An 18,053-nucleotide genomic window follows, 5' to 3' on the forward strand; every position below is an offset into this window, starting at 1 on the left:
ATGCCCATCCCTGCTGAGCCAATCCCGTGAATGTGTAAGGAGCCAGGTTGAGGTCACCCCTTCCCTGTGCACAAACCACTTTTGTCCATGCTGGTTGATCTTGCAGATCTGAGATCTGATGGCTTTGCGTTGGGCTGGGAGTGCAGCGAGCACTGGCATCAAGGAAGGGGGCTTTGGACGGTTCCTACTCCATCTCCTCTCTCTTAGAAGATAAATGCATCCCAGTGATAGACAGATAGCTGCTACCACTGGCCCCCAGCCCCAGACACCATGGGAAGAGAAGAGGATCAGAGACCCAGGCACAACTCCCACCGAGGCGTTCACTCTCAAATCACACCAAGTCGCTTAGATTTTCCTAAATGTGCTTCGTGTGTCGGCCCCTCCTGGCCTTTGCTCATTCTGTTCCCTGTGCCTGAAATAGCCTCCCTCACCCACTGCCGATCTGTCTGGTGGATTCTGCATGAGTATTGAAAAACTCAGCTCAGGAGTCTCTTCTGTGAAGCCTCTTCTTCTTCTTCTTCTTCTTCTTTTTTTTTTTTTGAGACGGAGTCTCGCTCTGTCGCCCAGGCTGGAGTGCAGTGGCGCAATCTCGGCTCACTGCAAGCTCCGCCTCCCGGGTTCACATCATTCTCCTGCCTCAGCCTTCTGAGTACCTGGCACTACAGGCGCCTGCCACCACGCCCGGCTAATTCTTTTGTATTTTTAGTAGAGACGGAGTTTCACCATGTTAGCCAGGATGGTCTCGATCTCCTGACCTCGTGATCCGCCTGCCTTGGCCTCCCAAAGTGAGCCACTGTGCCCAGCCTCTGTGAAGCCTCTTCTATCCTCTGCCTCCCACTGGGGTGGGACTGGCCCCTCCTGCCTGAAGCCACTTGCAGGAGACTCAATTGTGGCACCCAGTGTACTTTGCTGTGGTGTGAGCAGGGGGCTATGAACTCAAGTGTTTCAGCCTGTTGTTGCCATGTGGGAACAGGGGCCCAGTGTGGCCAGATCTCTGCTTTGTCATGAAAAGCCCAAAACCTTGATTTTTGATTTCTTGCCTTGTTTTGTTTTGTTTTGTTTTTTCTTTTTAGATTCAGGAGTACATGAGCAGGTTCATGACATGGGTGCATTGCATGATGCTGAGGTTGTGCTTCAGCTGATCCCACTATCCAAACACTGAGCATAGTACCCGATGGGTGGTTTTTCAACCCTTGCCTCCCTCCTCCCCGCTCTTGCAGTCCCCAGTGTCTGTTGTTCCCATCTGTATGTCCATGTGTACCCAATGATTAGCTCCCACTTATAAGTGAGAATATGCCATATTTCTTTTTCTGTTTCTGCAAAACCTTGATATTTTAACATGAAATCTCCTGATTTTTAAAACTCAGCCTAAATTTAAGAATTTTGAAATCACCATGCAAGCCAAACAAAATACATCTGCAGGCTAGATTCTCCAAGGATTACCATTTGCCGCTTGCTGCGGGCCCCCTTTTCAGGCAGGCAGTGTATCTTATTTGCCCTGCACAGAGGGAGTTCTCTAACGGGGGTGGGGAGAGGGGGGCGGAGGCAGGGAGAGGGGAACCCCAGCTTTGTTTCCAGAAACGTAATTGTATCATTTCATAAAGTCCTCACAACAAAGCCTCAAGGTAGGCATTAGCTCATTTTCCAGCCAGGAAAACTGAAGCTCCAAGAGGTGAAGCGAGTTACCTGGGGACTCACAGCTAGTAAATTGCAATGTTAATTCCAACCCTGGTCTGTTTCTTCAGGTGTACCACAAGGGCGGAATGCATGAAGTCAGCCAGGCACTCAAACCGTGTCTGCGACAGGGGGCACTGCATAACTCTCTACTATACTTAATAGAATTAATACTGCTTGTTTGTTTGTCTGTTTGTTTGTTTGGTTTGGTTTTTCAAGACAGGGTCTTATTCTGTCGCCCAGGTGGGAGAGCAGTGGCGCCATCATAGCTCGCTGCAGCCTTGATCCCCCGGACTCAAGTGATCCTCCCACCTCAGCCTTGCTGAGTAACTGGGACCACAGGCACATGCCACTACTCCCAGCTAATCTTTCAATATTTTTGTAGAGACAGGGTCTTGCTATGTTGCCCAGGCTGGTCTCGAGCTCCTGGACTTAAGTGATCTGCCCGCCTCAGCCTCCCAAATGCTAGGACTACAGGAGTAAGCCACCGAGCCTGGCCTAATATTGTTAATAATTAATACCATAATTTATTGAGCTTCTGTGTTTCTAGGTGCTGGGACAGAGAGGAAACCAGGAAAAGCAGGCTCCCAGCTCTCGTGGAGTGTGCGCCGAAACAGGCCAGACATAAACACGAAGATAAATAAACAAGCAATTTCAGAGAGTCCTAAGTGGTACAGAGGGAGGTTCAGGGGTCGCAGGAAGGAAGATCTGCCTTCCCAAAAAGCTCTGGGGGTTTCCATCCCCGACACAGTGCCACATTCCCCAGAGAGGCAGGTCGCTCGTTTGGCACAGCTGAATTCCCTCTGGGATCCAATCCAACAGGTCTCATTGTCTTCCACACATTGTTAAACCAGATCTGAGCATTAAGTATTCAAGAAAGCTCCAATCTGCAAATATTTACCTTTCATTCCGCAGCATCTGACCCTCCCCTCGGGAGGCCCGATTAAGACAAAGGAGGGCACGACGGGCAGGGTGACGCTGGGAGGGTTTAATTCTAGATGTTTCTCAGGGGGTGGGGCAGGAATTGGGGGGTGCAGGCTCTCCAATCCAGCAAATCCAACACATGTGCATACTAGCCCTTCCACATGACCATGTGCACACGCATATGCACACACACACATGTGCGCGCACGCACGCACACACACACACACACACATACACATAACATGCTTTTCTTCTACAGCTCTGAAAACCATTTCAAATCTGTCCAACTGCTCCTCAACCATGCAACTGGCTCTTGCAGAGGGTAATCCAACAGGACGTGGGGGGTGGGGGTAAGAGCAGGGAAGGGACAGTTTAATTCCTTCCTGTCCATCAGCCCCCGCAGGGCACCACCTTGTCCCTGGTCCCCAGGAGGACAGCAGGAGAGACTTGGATGAAATGGGCTCCAGAAAGGCCTCTCCCACGGATAGGAAAGGTGGGGGCGTGAGGGAGCCCATGAGCTCTGTCCCAAAGAGTGCATCATCCCAGAAACCCACACACGGTCTGTCTCTCACTTCACCTGCCCCTCCCACGATGAGCTCCTCAGCCATGGGACTCCCCTCACTCCTACTGTGTGCCCAGGTCCCAGCTCAATACCCAGCAGAGACAATTGATCAGGGCTCAGAGGCCACACAGCACAGGGAAGGACTATGGGGCCTGGGCTTAAATCCCAGCTCTGGCACTTACCAGCTGTGTGACCTGGGGCAAGTTGCCCTCCCTAAATGCGCCTCCATTTGCCATCTGTAAAATGGGGGTGACAATAACACTTACACCTCAGAAGGGCATTGCAGAAATTAACTGAGTCACATCTAAGGTATTTAGAGGACGGCCTTATACAGGGCCAGAGATAATAACGTGATTATTAGCCATGATTCGAAACACCCTTGCCATCTCCATCCTAAGCTGGTCATGACCAGGCTCACGCTTCACTCTGGGGTCTGGTGAGGGCATTAGGAGCAGAAGGGACAAGAACTCACACACACAAAGCCCTCCACGTGCCAGGCACTGGGGGTGGCATGTCACGTGGTTTTCAAATTTGAGCCTCCCTGAGACACGAAGAGCTCTGGACTCTCCCATCCTGGGTCAGAGGAAACAGGCTCAGAGGGGTTCGGCGCCTCACCCCAAATTACATAGCAGCAAAGAGACAGACTTGGAAAACTCACTCCAAACCCCTGTTCTTTCCACAGCACCGTCTGTGCCCCATGGAAGAGAAGGAAACCTGGGCAGGTGGGGCCATGGATCGCCCTCCCTTGAGTCCCTGGCTGCAGCTCCAGGGATGCTGGCCACTGTAGGATGTCAGCCCTGCATCTGAGCCATGCCGAAAACCTATGCAGACATCTATGTGCTTCGAGCCCTTTGTAGGGAAGGCACAAAAAAAAAGGGAAAGAAATAGAACAGCCTGGCTAAGCTGAAATGCTCTCCTTAGAGGGGAAGGGAAATAAAATTTGATGAACCTCTGCATAATGTTCAAGTTATGAATGTGTAAAGTGATATTCCGCACATATGCTGGGAAGAATTCATCTTGGGGCTGAGCTGTTAGGAGCCATTGGAACCAGGGCAACAGCAAACAGCAGCTTCTCATTGATGGGGTACGGAGAGGTCCTGTCTTCTGCCTCAGCAAAACAAGGTGCGTTTTACCCACAGATGCCGCAGGAGGTGAATCTCCGTAGCAGGGGTGGCAACTGACCGCAGTGCTAACGGGGCAGCTTTGGACATCTGGTTGCTTATGTGTCTACTGCAAACACTTGCTGAGTGCCCACTCCGGGCCCTGGGCCAGGCTGGGCATTGCCACCATCCACAGCCTCGGACGAGGTGAGTTGCATGCCAGGTTAGCCGGATCTTCCTGGCCACTGCTGCCTGGCCCGGGACTGAACACCTGACCTACACCGGGCGATCACATCCTCTCTCCTGGGGCTTTGGCATGGAAGTGCTGGGATGCTGAATCAGCAAGATGATGGTGGAGATGGAAATAAAAGAGCATGAGGGAGCCAGGGCTGAAGCCTCCAAAGACGAGAGTCCAGTCCAGTCAATCACTAGAAAACCCTGAATGAGCTCCTACTAGGTGTCTGGCCCAATTCTAGGTGCCTGGTTCAGAGTGGGAAACAAGATGGCAGAGGTCTTCTATTCCAGAGCTCACAGTCTGCAAACTGGCAAACAAAGAAAATCCTGGAAGATTGTATCAGGTGCTATGAAAAAATAGAAATGGTGCCAGGCATAGAGGCTCATGCCTGTAATCTCAGCACTTTGGGAGGCAGAGGTCAGAGGATTGCTTGAGGCTGGGAGTTTGAGGAGATCTGGGGCAATCGATAGCAAGACCCCCATCTTTACTAAAAATGAAAAAAATTAGCCAGTCATTGTGGCGCATGTTACTTGGGAGGCCAAGGTGGGAGGATCACTTGAGCCCAGGAGGTTGAGGCTGCAGTGAGCTGTGCTTGTGTCACTGTACTCAGTCTGGGTGACTGATATGGTTTAGCTGTGTCCACCCAAATCTCATCTTGAATTGGAGTTCTCGTAATCCTCATCTGTCGTGGCAGGGATCCAGTGGGAGGTAATTGAATCATGAGGACAATTATCCCTATACTGTTCTCATGATAGTGAGTTCTCCTGAGATCTAATGGCTTTATAAGGGACTTTTCCCCACTTTGCTGGGCACTTCTCCTTGCTGCCGCCATGTGAAGAAGGACGTGTTTGCTTCCCCTTCTGCCTTGCTTGTAAGTTTCCTGAGGCCTCCCCAGCCCTGCTGAACTGTGAGTCAATTAAACCTCTTTCCTTGATAAATTACCCAGTCTCAGTTATGTCTTTATTAGCAGCATGAGAACGGACTAATACAGCAACAGAGTGAGACCCTGTCTCCAAAATATAAAAAATAGCAGTGAGCTAGAGTATCTAGGATAAGGTTGTGGGGAGTGTGTGTTTAGACCCAGTGATTAGGAGAGGCCTCACGGGAACATCCTGAGGCACAGTAAGTAGAAAGGTCCCAAGGTGGGGATGCACTTGGAGTGCCCGAGGGATGAAAAGGAGGCCGATGTGTCCGGGGGATGACACGGTGGCAGGCTGAGAGAGGGGCCTGTAACAGTCAGAGTACCTGTGTGGGCCTCCCCACCCCATGAGCTGCCATGCTTCTCTGCTGACTGAAGCCCTCCCAAGTGCCCCACAGGGAGTCCAGCTCCTCAGTGCTGCCCCACCCTGCAGCCTCCTGTCCCTTTCCTCCTCCTCTGCTGAGCGCTAAGGATGTGCAGTGATGCCTTCCCTGCCACCGAAAGGCATTAATGCCCTTCTCCTTCAGCTCCCCCGGAAGCAGGCCCTGTGATAAGGATTTGGGTACAGGTAGTTTTCTTGAGGGGAGGTGGTCCCAGGAACTATGGGTAGGGAAGAGGGTAAGTGCGACACGGAAGGGACAGAGCCAGTAGAGGATGTGATAAGGGCTGATCCCTGCTAAGGGCACCTGGAGACCAGTCCCATGGCAAAGCATGGCCCAGGCCATTTTGCAACCAAGGGTGGGAAGGTGGGTCTTTATCCCTCAACACCCAGCAACTCCTGACAGCATCAGTCTCCTGGGCATTCCAGTAAGCCCCACGTGTTGGGCAAAGCAGATTCTGGGATCAGAGAGGGTCCTCAGGCTGAGAGTCACATGGACTTGTGGGAAGCCCCCAGCCTGCGCATGAACTGCAAGTACTGAGCAGATCTGTCCAGGGCATAACAGCACCTGCATGGGCTCGAGCAGCTGCTTGAGTTGAATCCTGGGGCTGCCTCTTGCATCTGGGTAGCCTGATTCTGAGGCACTGCCAGCTCTGATTTTCTTCATTCTAGGAAATAGGCACGCAGACCTGGGCCCCAACTCCCCCTCCATCACTGTGCAACCTTACATAAGTGTCTTAACTTCTCTAAGCCTCAGTTTTCCTCATCTGTAAAATGGGGCTAATAGGCCTAACTGCATAGTGAAGTCTTAAGGATGAAATGAAATGCCTAGGCACATGGCCTGGCACACAACATGTGCTCCATAAATGGCAGTTATGATGGTTGACTCTGACTTAGGGTTGCTGTTCTACATCCCCTCTCTCAAGAGGAGAGACTGGGAGCATAGGGACCCCTGGCCAGATTGGCCATTCGTGGGTACCTCTAGATACTACTACTGATTGGGATAGGCCTGGGAGACAGACAGAGCTCAGAAAGAGTAACATAGGCTGTGATTCTTCAAGGCCTGCCACAAACACAGGCACAGCAGCTCTAGGGATGTGGGCTGAGCTAAAGAGGCAGCAGCCCCTGACAGCCCAGAAGAGACTGGAGCAGCTAGCACGGTGTAGATTGGCACCAGGTTGGAGAGTGGCAGTGGTAGCTGGCCCATAGGAGCAGTTCTGGGTGAAGCCAGGAGAGCAGTACAGAGTGAGGTGGATACAGCAGTAACAATGAACTCACTCCCTGAAGGGAGGGCTCAGAAATTTCAGGTTTCAGGCTGCTGATGCTCTCTCTGAGTGGCTTCATCAGAAGAAGGTGTCTGGGAGGAGTTCTGCCTAAGGATATCTCCAGCTTCTGAATTCCTGAAATTCATCCAGCCAGCCATCTGCCTGTCTGTCCTTCCACTCATACCTACTCATCTATACCTCTGCCTACTTACTTATCAATCCGTTCATCCAAGCATTCATCCATCTACCCATCCACCCACTCACCAATCCATCCATCCATCCATCCATCCATCCACCCGTCTGTCCACTTGTCCATCCATCCATTCACCTACCTATCCACCCTATCCACCCAATCATCCATCTATCCATCCATCCCTCCACCTACCCATCCACCACTCATCCATCCATCCATCCATCCATCCATCCATTCATCCACCCGTCTGTCCACTTGTCCATCCATCCATTCACCTACCTATCCACCCTATCCACCCTATCCACCCAATCATCCATCTATCCATCCATCCATCCATCCATCCATCCATCACGTATCCATCCACTCACTCATCTATTCATCCATCCATTCATCCAGCCATCCATCTACCTACCCATCCACCCACTCACCTGTCCAGCCATCTGTCTATCCATCTACCCACCCACTGTTTATTGTCACCTCCTCTATTCCCAGCTGCACTCTGAAGACTTGGGTGATTACATGTAGTTCCTGACATTGAGAAGCCATCCTCCTCCTGCAGCCATCACCAGTCCCACAGCTGGGTCCTCTTTTCACTCAATGCCATGACAGAGCCCAAGAAGGAAACCTTGGTTCAGCTTCTTTATCTCTTTATCATGGTTCCAAGAAGCATAGGACCTAATGGTAAATGCTCAAACTTGGTTCCCTTCTGGGTTTCTAGTGCTTTGATCACATAAGCCCAAAGCAACCTCATGATCCATAAAACATTAAAATATCCCAGAAATTCCGACATAGTGATGTCCAAACTCTTCCTTCTTCCACCTCCCCCCTCTATAACCTCTGTCATACCATTCACTCCAGTTTTCGACTGGGGCCCGGTGGCCACTGAGGCCAGGCCATGGACTTCAGAGTCCCCGTGGTGGCCAGAGGTAACCCCCTGTGCACTGACCTCTCCCGGAAGTACTTGATGGCCTCAGGGTCTATGAAGGTCGGCTCCTCCCGGTAGCCCTGCTCAAAGACCTTGCGCTTGTGCCGGAACTCAATGACCGTCTTGGTGTAGGAGTTGAGCGTGGTGACAGAGGCTGCCATGCAGCAGGTAAAGGAGCCCCACGCCAGGCTGCCAAGAGATCAGGAGAGAGATGCCATGGTGAGGGTGGGTGAGGGACAGGAAAAATCCCACACCCACCAAACATTCATTCATCCCTGCACAGCTGCTTTTTCCTCTGGTACCTAAGCAGGCACTGCCATAGAGAAGGGTAAGACTTGGTCCCTGCCCCACTCACAGTCTGGGAGACAGAGAATTATCTGCACACTGTGATGTAGATGTAACAGAGTTCATTATGGGGAGGCAAGAAGAGCGTGAATCACTCTGTCCAAGGGGGCTGGCATCAAGGAAAGTTACCCAAAATACAGCGACACTTATGCTCGGCCTGGTAAGAAAAGTGAGAGTTGGTCAGGGGAAAGGACATTCCAGGAGAAGGAATAGCGTCTACAAAGGCATGGAGGCATCAGACAGCAGGGAATGTTCCACAAACTATGGGAGGTTTGGGGAGCAGAAATGAGGATGCATGAGGAGATTAGCTGGAGTTGGTGATGGAGAAGGAGATGGGGGCAGACATCCTAAAAACTCATTTTTTTATGAAAGTTAAGTTACCTTTGTTCATGTATGACCTGGGGAAAGATGCCAACCCTTTCTGTTTCACATTCCTCATGACTATTTTCTTTTAAAGACAGGGATTCACTCTGTTACCCAGGCTGAAGTGCAATGGTGTGATCATAACTTACTGCAGCCTCAACTTCCTGGGCTCAAGTGATCCTCCTGCCTCAGCCTCCCAAAGTACTAGGATTATAGGTATGTGTCACTGCTCCCAGTACCTCACGTCATTGTGATGGACAATAGCATTACCTCATAGGGTTGTTACAAGGATTAAAGGAGATGATCCACTAAAACTATCTTAGAATAGTGTCCAGCACATAGTAGGCACTCAAGAAAGTCTTGCTGTCATTATTATCATTAATATTAACATCCTCACTACCCAATTCCATATGATTTGGTTTGTAAACTCTCCCCCTGAGAGATGAGGTTATAATGAATGACCTGCTTGACTCTCTCCTCCACAGCTTTCTCTACAGCTGGGACTTTTGGCAGCCCTCATTTGATGTACATGTTAAGCCCAGCCCAAACGTGGAGAATTTATCCCATCCACAGTTGGAAAGGTAGGAAGGGTGGGGTAGAGCTAGGAGACTCAGCTGACCCAGTTCCACCTCCAGAAATGGCCTGCCTGATTCCTCTGATCAAGACGATGCATTCAACATTTAGTACCAGGAGTAGGGTACCTGCCTGGCCTCAGTTACATCTGGCCTGGTTCCTGGATCCCTGTTCTTCAGTCTCTGCCTTGGTAACTGGTTTCCTCCAAATCAGGGACTCAGTTTTGTTGTTCCAACCCTGCATTGCCTGGGAGCTCCAGGCCTCCCCTGATGCCAGCCCACCCAGCTGGCCTCTGAACATCATCACCACCCCTGCATTCCCCATAGTCAATGAAGCCCACTGCCTGCACCCACTGCTTTTCCCTTTGACAGCCCCTGAGCACCCCAGAAGGAAAGCAAGGAAAAAATCTGAGGACTCAGCCTTTCTCAAAGAGATCCTCAAAAGGATCATCTGTTTCCCTTAACACCAAACCCATTGATAGAGTTCCCGTTTCTTTCATAAGGAGCTGATGTAGATCTTCCAGAAGCCCTGAGTGTCTGTAATAGACAGTTTTAGGGCATCAACCTGGCCCCTCTAAGAGCTTCCCTTTCCACCAAAGTGTCCAGCGTGTTACTCACCAACCCCCACCATTCACAGATGACCGGTCAAGGGCTGACCATCTGGCCAAAGTTGGTCCAATCAGATACTCTCTCCTGAGCAACAAAGCTGAAGATTCTACTTCAGCCTGGGATGTCTCTTTATACTAGCATGATGGAAACTCAGAAGCCGAGGATGGAGAATGAACAAGTAGGCTTTTTCTGGATTCCATGAGTATGGAGTATGTTGGTGTTGCCTGATCATAAGCCATTCTTCCTTTTGGTAACTGCACTCCAAGGTTCTGTTAAGGGATCACTCCTTCCTTCTTCTCAGGCCGTTAGGTTTGTGTGGGGCTGGCCCCAACCCCAACCTCTATGTGAGCACATGATCTCAGCCTGGCTAATGAAAATGCCGCTGTTCTCTGGCCATAGTAATTGGTTGGGGGTGGGCACGTGACCCAAGTCAGGTTCATGAGACTCAACTCCTGAACTTGGCTGAAGCTACTGGGAAACAAAGCTCATCTTTCTTCTGTGGTGCTAAGCTGGTGGGGTTTGAGACAAGAGTTGCTGGGGACCCTCTTGCCACCACCCAGCCTGAGAATGAAGTTGACCCAAAAGAAAGCAGAGCCATGAAAAGGGGCTTGATCCCTGAGCTGAAGCCATTTACCTGAACTTTTCAATGATGGAAGTCTCAATTCCTTTCTTTTTAATTTTGTTTTCCTTGACTTTTGTTTCTACCCTGAAGCCAGTTTGAATTGGGTTTTGGTCACTGGGAACCAAAGTTATCATACGTTTACTTGCTATAAATTCTCTTCTTTTGCATGAGTTAGTTTTGACACAAATTTCGAGTTTTTATAGCCAAGGATCTTAAGGGTGACCAAGTCTGACTCAACCCTGATGTCCCAGTCAGGGGACAGAGCAGGGGATTCTCAAACTAAAGGCTTGAGCAAAAATACCTTTCAGGAGTGGTGGAGTCCAATGACTGAGTGTGTGGAGGGAGCTTCCCTGGGGAGGGAGGGGGTTTGCTAGAGCCCAGGGGCCCCAGAAACAGATGATATGGGGTGGAGCAGAGCCAGACAGTCAATGACTGGACAGGTGCAAAGTCAGACTGAGCTAGAAGAAAAGCCTACATCCCCGCCTTTCCATCTACTTTACATGCAAAATCTTTTTTCAAATAACATGTCGTCCAGAGCTTGATTCCTCAGGCTTTCCGCATCCCAGCCCTATGGTCTCTTTTCCACTCCTCAAAAACCCAAAGCTCATTCCCAGCCCTACCTCCCCCATTGCCTTCCCTCCCTCAGGAATCCCTGGACTTTCCCAGGCTCTTTGCCCAGCTGGTCCCTTCTCACCTGTGAATGTCACCCCTTCCTCAGTGGGCATTTTCTGTCTACTATCTCTAAGAAGCCCCCTCTCCATCATTCCGTATCACATGTCCCTGTTTAGTTTCATCACAGCCCTCATCACACCCTGTAATTCTCTTTATCTTTTTTCCTTTCATTTGTTTACTCTTGTTTTTAAATTTTTCCTTTTGAGATAATTACAGATTCACAAACAGCTGTAGGAAATGATATAGAGAGAGAACCCATGTACCCTTTAGCCAGTTTTCCCCAATGGTAAACTCTTGCAAAACTAGTGTAATACAATATTACAATATCACAAGCAGGATATTGACATTGATACAGTCAAAATACAGACCAAGGATCTCTTCTGTGCCATTTATAGCTACGGCCACTTCTCGCCTGACCTCCCACAAATCCTGTCAGCCACCAGTTCTTCATTTCAATAATTTTACCTCTTCAAACATTTTACATAAATAAAATCATACAGGAGTATGTACGGGATTGGCTTTTTTTCACCCAACATAATTATCTGGAGAATCATTCAAGTTATTGTGTGCATCAGTAGTTTGTTCATTTATATTGCTAAATACAGTATTCCTGCCAGCAATGTATGAGTTTCTCCACATCCTCACCAGAATTTGGTGGTGTCACTATTTTTATTTTAGCTATTCTGATAGATGTGTAATAATAGCTCATTGTGGCTTTAATTTGAACTTCCCTAACAGCTAATAGGGTTGAACAACTTTTCGTTTGTTTATTTGCTATCTGTATATCCTCTTTGGCAAAATGTCTATTGGTGTTTTTTGCCTACTTTCTAATTGGATTGTTTTGTTGTTGTTTCCTACTGAGTTTTCAGAGGTCTTTATATATCCTAGATATTAGTTCTTTGTCAGAAACGTGGTTTACAAATATATTCTCTCAGTATATAGCTTTCTCTTAAACCTCTTAATAGGGTCTTTTGCGGACCAAAAGTATTTAGTTTTGATGAATTACAATTAATCCATTTTTCCTTTTATGTGTTCGATATCAAATATAAGAACTTTTTGCCTAGCCCTAGATTCCAAAGATTTTCTCTTATTTTTCTAAAGGTTTTACAGTTTTACATTTTATACTTAAATCTGTGATCCATTTTAAATTAATTTTTGCAAGTGGTGTGCAGTTTAAAGTAAGGGTGATTGTTTATCTTTGCCAGTGAATGTCCAATAGCTCCAGCACTATTTGTTGAAAAGGCCATTCCCTGCCCGCCCCACCACCACCACCACCACACCCCCACACAGTGAACTGATTTGTACCTTTGTCAAACATTAGTTGGGCGGATCTGTATTGGTCTATTTCTGAGTTCTCTATTTTTTTTCATTGATCTATGTGCCTATCCTTCCACTAATATCACACAGCTGGATTATTGTAGCTATACAGTAAGTTTTGAAATTGAGTACTCTAAGTCATTCTGTCTTATTCTTCTTTATCAAAATTGTTTTAGAAATTCTAATTCCTTTGCCTTTCCATATATATTTTAGAATACTTTTCTCTATATCTACAAAAAATTTGATGTATTCACTATATATTGTGTGTTCTGATTCATGAACATAGTATACCTACCCATTTATTTAGATCTTCTTTGATTTCTTTCTTTGGTATTTTTCTACGGGTTACAGTTTTCAGTGTACAAGTCCTGTAAGTGTTTTGTTAGATTTATGCCTAAGTATTTCACTTTTTTAGTATAAATGATATATATTTTTAATTTTGTTGTCCAAATGTTCATTGCTAGTTTATAAAAATACAATTGATTTTGTATTTTTATCTTCTATCCTAAGACAGCACTAAACTTATTTATTAAGTCTAGGCTTTTTTTGGTAGATCGCTTGGATTTGTCTACACAGATAATTATGACATCCACAAATAGGTGTAGTTTATTTCTATTACAATCTGTATACCTTTTATTTTATTTTCATGTCTTATGTCTTGCCTGTCTTTTATGTCTTATTTCTAGTTAGAACTTCCAGCACTATGTTGAATAATAGTGGTGTTCCCAATCTTAGAGAGAAAATAGTCTTTCAACATTAAGTATAATGTTAACTGCAGATGACAAGATGGTCTTTATCAAGTTGAGGAAGTTCCCCTTTACTCTGAATTTTCTGAGAGTTTTTTAAAAAGTATGAATCAATGTTGAATTGTGTCAAATGCTTTTTCTGTATTCATTGATATGGTCATGTGATTTTTTCTTCTTTAGCCTGTTAATATGGTGAATGACACTGATGGATTTTTCAAATATTGAAGCAGTCATGCTCCCTAGAATAAACCCCACTTATCATGATGTATAATTATTTTTATATATTGCTGACTTCCATGTGCTATTGTTTTGCTAAGGATTTTTGTATCTCTATTCATGGGGCCTATTAGTCTGTGGTTCTTTGCACTATCTTTGGTTTTAATAACAGAGAGATGTTAGCTTCATAAAGTGAACTGCAAAGTTTTCTCTCTTCTTCTATTTTCTGAAAAAAACATGCTAATTCTTATTTAAATATTTGGTGAAATGTTCCAGTAAAACCATCTGGACCTGGAGATTTCTGTTTTGAAAGTTTTTATTTATAAACTCAATTTCCTTAGTAGTTATAGGGATATTCAAATTACTTATTTCGCATTTGGTAAGTTGTGGCAGTTTGGGCTTTTAAAAAAACTGATCTGTTTCATCCAGGCTGTCAAAGTTATGTGTGTAGAGTTGTTTGTAGTATGCTCTTACTATATTTTTGATGTCTCAAAGTCTGCAGCAACATCCTCTGTTTCATTCCTGAATTGGCATTTTGTGTCTCTCCTCTGTCTGCTCTCTCTGTCACTCTTGCGAGAGGTTTGTCAATTTTATCTTGTCAAAGAACCAGCTCTTTTGTTTCATTGATTCTATTACTTTTTGTTTTCAATTGTATAGATTTTTGCTCATCTTTCTTTTGCTGGCTTTGGGCTTATTTTGCCCTTCTTTTTCTAGGTTCTTGGGATGAGAGCTGATTTGACTTGAAACATTTCTCAATTAGATCCTATTGGTTGATGATGTTGAATTCTTTTATATCTTTGGTGATTTTCCATTTGGTTGTTCTATTAATTGTTGAGAAAGCTATATTGAAATATCTAATTATAGTTGTGAATTTTCCTATTTCTCCTTTCAGCTACATCAAATTTTCCTTTACAGATTTTCAGCTCTGTTGTCTGGTGTATACACTTTTAGGATTGCAATGCCTTCTTAGTGGATTGACTCTTTTATCATTATTTAATGTCTATTTCTGGTCATTTTATTTACCTGAGTCTACTTTATCTAATATTAATATAACTAGTCCTGCTTTCTTTTGATTAATGCTTACATGAGAGATGATTTTCATCCTTTTACTTCCAGCCTATCTATCTCATCATACTTGAAGTGAGTTTCTTATAGACAGCACATAATTTTGGGTCACATGTTTTAAATCCACTTGACCAATTTCTGGCTTGTAATTGGTGTATTTAAACCATTTACATTTAAAGTGATTATTGATATATTATGGCTTAAACCTGTCAACTAATTTTGTTCTTTCCTGCTTGTTCTGTTTTTTGTTTCTCTTTTTTTTTTTTCTTGCATTCCCATGGGTTTCTCAAACAATTCTTGATTTATCTATAGTGATTTTGAGTGTATCTCTGTATATAGGTTTTTCAGTGGTTGCTCTGGGTCTTACATTATATGTACATAACTAATCACAGTCAACTGGTGTCAACATTTGAGTAAAGCATAGAAATCTTGGCTCCTTTTGTGACCCTTTACCTTCCTTCATTTATAACATAATTGTCTTAAATATTTCCACGGTATACATTTAGAATCACATCAGACTATATTATGATTTCTGCTTCAACCATCAAACATAATTTAGAAAACTCAAAAGGAGAAAAAGGAGAAGTAAAGTTTCTCTGTCCATTTTTCATTCATTCTTTCTTATATTCAGAACTTCCCTTTTTCAAATTTCCATTTTGTTTAGAGAACTTCCTTTAGCCTTTCTTTTAGGGTAGGTCTGCCGGCAACAAATTTTCTTAGTTTTTCTTCATCTGAGGATGTTGTGATTTCCCCTTCATTTCTGAAGTATATTTTTGCCACATACAGAATTTTAAGTTGATAGTTCTTTTCTTTCAGCATTTTCATTTTCTTTTTCTTTGAAAATGTTGTGCCACTTCCTTCTAGCCTCCATGGTTTCTGATGCAAAATCCACTGTTGCTTGAATTTTTTTCTCTATAGTTAGGGAGGATGTATTCTCTCACTGTGTTTTGTTTTTTGTTTTTTGTTTGTAACTTTAGTTTTTTTTCAAGTTTGACTATGATGTGTCTTGGTATGGATTTCTTTGAATTTATACTATTTTAGAGATTCATTCAGCTTTTGATTCTGAAGGTTTATGTCTTTTACGGGATTTGGGAAGTTTTCAACCATTATTTCTTTCAGTACTTTGTCCAGTCTCGCCCTCTTTCTCCTTTTCTTCTGGGACTCCAATGTTATACTTTTGGTTATAGTTCTAGAGGTCCTTAAGGCTCTGTACATTTTTTTAAAAGTTATTTTCTCTGTGTTGTCCAAATTAAATAATTTCTATTGTCCTTTCTTCAAGTTCATTGATTCTTTCCTTCATCCCTTCCATTCTGCTGTTGAGCCCCACCATTGAGCTTTCTATTTTGGTTATTGAATTTTTTAGTTTTAAAATTGCCATTTGGTCCTTCTTTCTATCTTCTACTTCTTTCCTGAGACTTTCTATTTTTCCAAGGGTTTTTGCAACTACTTGTTGAAGCATTTTTATGATGATTTCTAACGCTTCTGTCATTTCAGCATTGGGATCTATTGATTATCTTTTTTCGTTCAAGTTGAGATCTTGCTGGTTCTTGGCATGGTACATGATTTTAATTGCAACCTTGACATTTGGGGTATGTTTTGAGACTCTGGATCTTGTTTGAACCATCTGCTCTAACTGGTTTCCTTTCACATCATTCTGGCAAGGTGGCTTTGGTGAGGTGGAAGCTCTGCCCAGTTACTTCCAGGTAGGGGTAGAAGCCTAGGTCTCCCACTGGGTGAGTGTATTAATCCGTGTAATTTATAAAGCAAAGAGGTTTAACTGACTCAGTTCAGCATGGCTGAGGAGGCCTCAGGAGACTTATAATCATGGCGGAAGGTGAAGAGGAAGCAGGCACCTTCTTCACAAAGCTACACACGAAGGAGAAGTGCCAAGTAAAGGCAGAAGAGCCCGTTATAAAACCAGCAGATCTCATGAGAACTCACTATCACAAGAACAGCATGCGGAAACCACTCCCATGACCCAATTACCTCCACCTGGTCTCTCCCTTCACACATGGAGATTACCGGGATTACAATTCAAGGTGAGATTTGGGTGGGGACACAAAGCCTAATCATATCAGCCACCACTGACATTCAAGATGAAGATGGTTCCTGGTTCTTACCAGGTGAGGGTGGGGGTGGGAGTTCAGACTCCCCATTAGGCCTCTGCTGATACCTGGCTGGGAGGGGCCCAGGGGCCTCATCACTGCTCCCCAGACATCACTGACACCATGGGGAGGGAGATGTTCTTACTACTGCAAGGCAGTGGCAAAAATCCTGACTCTCCACCAGTTCTCCTCTGACACAATCCCTGCAGGGAGAAAGAGGGGCACCTTGTTACTGCCCAGCAGAGATGAAAGTCCACCTGGCGATTGTCACCAAAATCTAAGCACCCCATTCCCTTGCCGGCATGAGTGTGGGTGAAGCCACAGTTTTTTTCTTTTCTGTAATGTGTGACTGGAGTAGTGAAGTTATTGTTAAATGTTTTCTGTCTCAGTGGGCTGACCCTTTCTTGGTCCTTTGCCTAGAGAAGGCGGACTTCAGTTGGGCATTGTTTTAATCCTGCCCTTTTGGCATGTCTGAATTGCTGACTTCTTCAGCTCCAAATCTGGGCTATATAACACGAAAAGGACTCAGCAATGTGTTGTTTCTTGGTCCCTAACCAGCCTACTGTCTTCTTCCCACCTTTCGGAGTCTTCTGATGTCTGTTTTATCTTTAGGTCCAATGATTTTAGCTGCATTGAGCAGGAGGAATAGGGAGAAGCATGTCTACTCTGTCTTCTCAGAATTGGAATCCTTAGTGTTTGTTTTTTAAGATTATATCCTCTTCTATCCCAGAATGCCAGCTTCATGAAAATGGGAGCCTTGTTCACTTCATTACTATCCTTGTTCACTTCACTACTGTCCGTTAGCACCTAGAATGGTGCCTGGCACATAGTAGGTGCTCAGTAAATACTTGTGGAATGAATGGATAAACACAGATAAAATAAAAACAGAAAAAGACAGATATGAAAACATAGCTCTGGTTTTAGCGTGGGTGAGTTATCCATGAGCCTTCATCTCCCTCTTCCTCTCACCCCCCAGGGCCCCAACGCACCCACCAAATACACAGTTTGAAAACTTTGGGGCCAGAACACCTGCTGTTTTAGCAGCTTGCACTTCTGAACTGGCACAGGGAGGTGCGTGGGTGATTGGCCTGGTTTCCGGAGCCAAGAGCAGATTGGACACCATAGGGAGAAAAGGGGAGGGTGGTGACAGGGGTTGTCAATTCTTCATCCCCTGGAAGCAGCAGGGGCAGCGGGACACAGGGGGAGCAGATTTAGAGACACATGGACACCACTTTGCAACCTACT

General features: G+C 45.5%; 1 protein-coding gene across 1 annotated transcript in view; it reads right to left on the bottom strand.

Moving 5' to 3' along the window:
- GSG1L (GSG1 like) overlaps positions 1-18,053 on the bottom strand; it is a 268,680-nt gene that overhangs the window by 30,105 nt on the left and 220,522 nt on the right. The window contains exon 5 of the mRNA XM_007988670.3: positions 8,198-8,365. Within this exon, the coding sequence (XP_007986861.1) occupies positions 8,198-8,365 (168 nt within the window). The remainder of the gene's footprint in view (positions 1-8,197; positions 8,366-18,053) is intronic.

This window comes from Chlorocebus sabaeus, chromosome 5 (genome assembly GCF_047675955.1).
Source record: "Chlorocebus sabaeus isolate Y175 chromosome 5, mChlSab1.0.hap1, whole genome shotgun sequence".
In the NCBI taxonomy this organism is placed as follows: domain Eukaryota; kingdom Metazoa; phylum Chordata; class Mammalia; order Primates; family Cercopithecidae; genus Chlorocebus; species Chlorocebus sabaeus.